Consider the following 6,000-nt stretch of genomic DNA (forward strand, 5'->3'; position numbering starts at 1 on the left):
TGTCCGTGGGGGGTGGAATAGTGCTCCATGATTGGTGTCAGTGGGGGGTGGAATAGTGCCCCATCATTGGTGTCAGTGGGGGGGGGGAGGAATAGTGCCCAATCGTTGGTGTCAGTGGGGGGGAGGAAAAGTGCCCCATCGTTGGTGTCAGTGGGAGGAATAATGCCCCATCATTGGTATCAGTGACACCAATGATGGGGCACTATTCCTCCCACTGACACTTGCTGACCCCTGGTCCAGTATGGTGCTGCTGCAGCCAGCATATGTGGTTGCAGCAGCACCTAAGCACGGCACACTTACCTGCATCTCCTTCACTCGATTTTCGCGGGGCCGCTCAGCTCCGCCTCCTCGCCGGTGATTGGCCGCCTGTGTGCCTTTCCTGAGCTACAGTTCTGCCGGCCAATCACCGGTGAGAAGGCGGAGCTGAGCAGCCGCGCGAACATCCAGTGGACGAACCGAATGAAGGAGCAGCCGCGCTTCCTGGACCGGATCGTCGTGGGACCGGAGCCAGGTAAGAGACAGCAGCCCCCTGCAGACGTTGACTCGAGTATAAGTCGAGGGGGCCGTTTTTCAGCACAAAAAATGTGCTGAAAAACTCGGCTTATACTCGAGTATATACGGTACTTAGTATTTATTCTTGTTAATCCAGAGTTTAGTGTCACTTTAAAGTGAACAGATTTTGGTTGGAGTTTTACTTTAATGTCAAGAAGTTTTGATGCAGATGTTTAATGCTTTCTGATATATTTTTTTTTTGTTAGGGTATACACCATTGATTCAAAACCTTCAATGTTAAATCCAAGTGGAACCATTCTGATATCTTCCTCTATGAAGCAAGGGCCAATGGATCTGCAACAGTTACATCACCGGGCAGCTGTTATTCCACCCATGGTAAGTGCTTTGACCTGGGAGATCAGCAGTACAGGGTTTGAGTTATTGACTATTTATTTTTTTTGGACTGGAGTAACTGTGTGTGTGTGCATGCGTATGTTTGTATATTTTATATATCTAATATGTCTCCAGTGGCAACAATTTTCTCTCCCTCCCTAAGTTCCGGTTATCAGTTGCCTATCAAATTACTCAGTAGCTGACTACTGTGTTGTTTAAACTGCTTGCTAATAGCTGGTAGTACTGGTGCATGTGTACATGCATAGTCCTGTGTGATCATAACAGCTGATTAATGAACTATAGATGTGTATATGTGTATAGTTATTTGGCATTAAAGGGTGAATAAACTTGTATTTGTACGTAAGACACTTCCACTGCTCTGTATTTTACATATGTATGAACATGGTGGTGTTTTTTTATTTTGGTATTTAAGGTAACATTCTGTATACCTAAAAGCAGGACTGCACTGCATCTGAGCACCATAAATCAAAAATACGATTAAATTATATTGTTCAAAATTAACTCCTCCATCTATGTCTCCCTGCTTTTTTTTTTGTTGAGAAATAACTTTGAAGCACACTCCCTAGCATTTCTGGCCGTGGCCATCTTGAGTAAGGGCAGATGATTCATGTAACATTTACTTCCTTTAATCCATCTGCCCTTAGCTTAGGCATGCAGGCAGGAGGTTGTGCTTAGCTGAGAAAACCCTTCCTGAAGAATCCTGGGATGTATGACATCATTTGCTTAGGCCTGGAAGCCAGGAAGTAACTGAAGAAATGTAAAAAAAAAAGTTTTAAACAAGTAAATATAATATACTTATATTTATTTACTAATGCTAGCAGCATAGGGATTAAACATAGTCAATGTTGATTGAGAATGAAGTTAAACTTTAAGCAGTGTTGTTGAAAAACACTTGCAGTGTATAATATTTGGGGACTTAAGTGGAACCAAAGTTATTGATTTAACCAAAATAACCCAAAACCGTTATATTCAAATCATATTTCAAATGAACTGTCACAGTTGCTTGTGCTTTTAAGCAAACTGTCAAGCTATCAAATGGTTATGTCATAACTGATCAGGTAGGCCGCACCATGGCAACTGCAGATCAAACAGAGGCTAAGATGGCAGCTTCTTTAGCTGTAAATGATTGGGGGGGGTTAGACTTTAATGAAGACTGTAGAAAAGAATTCCACCTTTTGAATTTGAAAACAAATCATAGGTGTGTGTTGTGCTGTAAAAAGAAGTCCTTGCTCACACTGCTGTTCAGAGGCACACGTCCTGCAAGGACACAAAAAAACACAATTGTTCTCTATGTACCCTGTTCACACCACAACACTGGTATCATGTGCAGACTTTTCTGCGCAGGAATCTGCAACATGTATAAAACTCACTGAAACACACATGAAAACTGATGTAAACTTGTGTCTCAGCAAGTGAAATCTGTGTGCCAATTTTTCAGCAGGTATGTTGTTAAATTAGGCCTAACAGATAAATTAAATATCGTTTTGTTTTTTTTTGTTTTTTTATATGGCACATGCAGCAGCTGTGTGCATTTATTCAGATTTGCCTTCATGTCTTTTCACAGGTATCTTGCAGCCCCTGTGCTATCCCCCCTAGCGCACCAGTGTCGGCAAACAGCTTCGCTTTGTACCAGCGACACCTTCAGTCTTTGCATGAAAATAACTTACTAGAAGAGCAAAGGCAGAGGCAGGAACAGATGAACATTGAAAGCAAGAGATCACTCAGCCCAGCAAACATGTCCAAGAGTCCAAGCATTGACTGGGAAGGTAACAATATTGACCTAACAGAAAAAAATCCTCCGCTCTAGTTATCCGCATCCCCACTGCCCTATAGCAGAAATACTGCTACAGGGCGGCAGGGGTGCGCAAACTCACGTATGTATACGTGACTTCGCATTTCCGGGTGGGGGGGGGGGGGCCGAAGTGACATCGCTCCGGTCCTCTAAGGGCATAGAGATGAGTGGAGGCCATCTTTCCTTCACTAATCTCTATGCCCAGCGCCGGGATCGTTCGATGGTTTCTCGGTAAGGCTGAGAACTACCGAGTGGCAGCGGACAGTCTGCGGCGAGGGGCGGGGTTTTTTCAGCACCTGTATTGGTGCTTTTTTTTTCATATCGGCCGGTGGCCAAAAGGGGTGTTTTCAGCCACCGAATTTTTGGTGCATCCCTACTTTATACTTGCGTTTAAAATGCTTATAGACATGGAAACACGCACATGCTCGTAAATTACAGTGTAACATTTTCTAATTTCAAATCTGTAAAAAACACAGCTTTTTTTTTTTTTTTTTTACTCCTGTGTGCAAGAGGCCTTAAAGTAAATGTCATTTTTTCTGTATATTTTACATTTGGTATGTCCAGTGGACAGAACATCTTTCTCTATGGAAAATTAACCAGCTCCTACACAACAAAAGCCATTGATTAATTTATACGTTGTAAATTGAGATACTTCCATTATTCAAACTACATTATGCAAGAGAAACTTGTAGCATAGAAATTTGAGGCCTCTTTGGTCTTTTAGACCTTAGAAGTAAAACACAGTTTTCAATGTAACAGATTGTTCCCCAACACACTCTAGGTACCAGTGGACTTGCCCTGAAGTGACCCATGGGAGCACTGCATTAAAAACAATAATTGAAGTCCTGTTTTTAGTTCATTTCCATGCATTGGCAGCCTATTTAAAATGAATTCACTGCCTTAACAAGATAACATGCATGTGTCAACAGACTGGAAAGGGAAATAATGGGAATATCCTCACAGAGGATATAAACTGCAGCAAAAACAGTTTGCCCTGTATATTGTTTTGCTTTCTAGGTTTCTCTTGGAGTGATCCTTCTCACTTCTTAGTCTGATGACGCAACAAAGTTAGGGGAACCTCCCCAACATTGACACAGACCGCAATAAAAATTTGACTGAATCAAACCTTTCCCATTCTTTTCAATAATTCTTAGATACAGAGAATATAACTGGATACTAACATTTATAGGTAAAGTTGATCCAGGGAATATCCGATTGCCTCTCAGGGGGATCAGGAAGGAATTTTTTCCCAGCAGGAGCAAATAGGATCGTGCTTTGCTGGGGGTTTTTTTTTGCCTTCCTCTGGATCAACTGTGGGTATAGGATTACAACTTTTTTTTTTCTATGGTTGAACTGGATGGACTTTTGTCTTTTTTTCAGCCAGCTAACTATGTAACTATTCCACGTGTCACAGGCTGCATGGTAGTGCAACTACCTCCCTGTGCCTGTATGTACTGTCTGTTTTGTCCTAAAACATTGCACATACCTTAAATGCCTGGCGCCATGTTAGATAAATAAGTGTGTATCCCTCTCCTTCCTACATACATCGCCTCCCTATGATCACCCAGTGCAATACGTAACCGATAGGGGGCAAGGCAGGCCAGAATGATATCCAGTTGATTTCTCCCTACTACATTAAAGGTGTTTAACCCAACACTCAACAGAGAGATTACCTGTACTATCAAACAGCGATAGGTTGGCTGTTGCTTGGTTTGCTTTAAGGCTTACTGTTAGCCACTTTCCATTTATCAGATTGAGAGGGTAGGATATGAGCTGCTGAATCTAGAGGCAGCATGGGTTGAGTTATGAAAAAGATCCATGCAGCATCCTACATATTTGCCAATCAAAACATTGCATATACAGTAGGGATCGAAAGTTTGGGCACTCCAGCTAAAAATTTGTATTAATGTGCATAAAGAAGCCAAGGAAAGATGGAAAAATCTCCAAAAGGCATCATCTAACTTTTGTTGACATATTATAAGAATGTCTAATCTGTAATTTGATGCCTTTTGGAGATTTTTCCATCTTTCCTTGGCTTCCTTATGCACATTAATACAAATTTTTAGCTTGGGTGCCCAAACTTTCGATCCCCACTGTACCTTCAAGAATGTTGATTCTGCCTGTTTCAAGTTCAGGATTTAGCTGCTTCTCAAGAGTCCCATTTCAAATATTACTGCACACATCCCAGAATATTTATACTGACAATTGGCAGCTTATAGCCAAATATCAGCTAAAGGCTGTTTTCATACAGCAACACAGCAGCTGCACATTTACATTCTTAATGTTTTATTTTCTGGTCCTAAGCGGTCTTTTCAGTAAAATGCAAGGTCTGCTTACACTGTCCATGCCCCCTCCCTCTTCACAAATCTTCCACTATTAGTAGGTGTAAAATGTACCTGTAATAAAAAAAAAAAGTTGGGTTTTATGCTTGCCTCCTCTTCTTTTTGCCCATGGCGCATATGACTCATTCCTGTATAGATACTGGGAATACAGAGCTCAAATCTCCAATAAAATGCATTTCCAATAGACTGGAATGTCATCATGCATTCATTCGCTTGCTCTGCATTTACCAAGAACCTCCCCATAAGGGTGGTGATGTCATGCCCAGCGTTTTTTTTAAAGTACTTACACTAAGTGATTTTTAAATTGGTAAGGATGCCTAGGCAATTTGAGTGGACTTGTATTTTACTAAAAGGTCCAATTTAAGTAGTTTTACTTTAGAAAAACTTTCTGGCACCAAGTGTCTGAAGTCCTTTTTTGAAACATTATAAAAATATTTTTTAGTTTATGTGAACTGTTGCCCGCTATGCATGCTATTGCTTCTGACATTAGCCCTAATAAAGTCATGGAATGTGCACTATTTCTCACTGCCAATTAATTGCATTACATAAATTGGGTATCAAATCAGATTTAGCAGGGACCGGCTGAGATTTGAACAATCTATGGGCAAGGCAGATTGTACCCAATATGTAGGATTTGGGTAAAACCAGCATATTCGATTTTTACATGTGATTGACACCGGCTATCCCCCCCCCCTGCCATGAGAACTGGTCAGAGTAGCTGCACAGATCAGTGTGACTGCTGGAAGAGTTTTACTGTCTCTGTCTGTCTCTCTCTCTCTCTCTCTCTCTCTCTCTCTCTCTCTCTCTCTCTCTCTCTCTCTCTCTCTCTCTCTCTCTCTCTCTCCCCACTCCTCTCCCCCCCTCCTCTACCCCCCCCTCTCCCCCCCCCCTCTCCCCCCCCCCTCTGCCCCCCCCCTCTACCCCCCCTCTCCCCCCTCTCTCCCCCCCCCCTCTCCCCCC

The 6,000-nt window shown here is 42.2% G+C and overlaps 1 protein-coding gene across 1 annotated transcript in view; it reads left to right on the forward strand.

Annotated features, from left to right (window-relative positions):
- The window catches only part of LOC149449204 (nuclear receptor corepressor 1-like), a gene marked incomplete at its 3' end in the record, with an annotated part of 180,567 nt that extends 177,895 nt beyond the window's left edge, over positions 1 to 2,672 (forward strand). Inside the window, exons 22-23 of the mRNA XM_089693693.1 lie at positions 759 to 888; positions 2,471 to 2,672. Of these exons, the coding sequence (XP_089549819.1) occupies positions 759 to 888; positions 2,471 to 2,672 (332 nt within the window). The remainder of the gene's footprint in view (positions 1 to 758; positions 889 to 2,470) is intronic.
- Between the last annotated feature and the right edge of the window lie 3,328 nt (positions 2,673 to 6,000).

Source organism: Staurois parvus, unplaced genomic scaffold (genome assembly GCF_062004578.1).
Source record: "Staurois parvus isolate SC_StPar_1 unplaced genomic scaffold, SC_StPar_1.0 ptg000635l, whole genome shotgun sequence".
In the NCBI taxonomy this organism is placed as follows: domain Eukaryota; kingdom Metazoa; phylum Chordata; class Amphibia; order Anura; family Ranidae; genus Staurois; species Staurois parvus.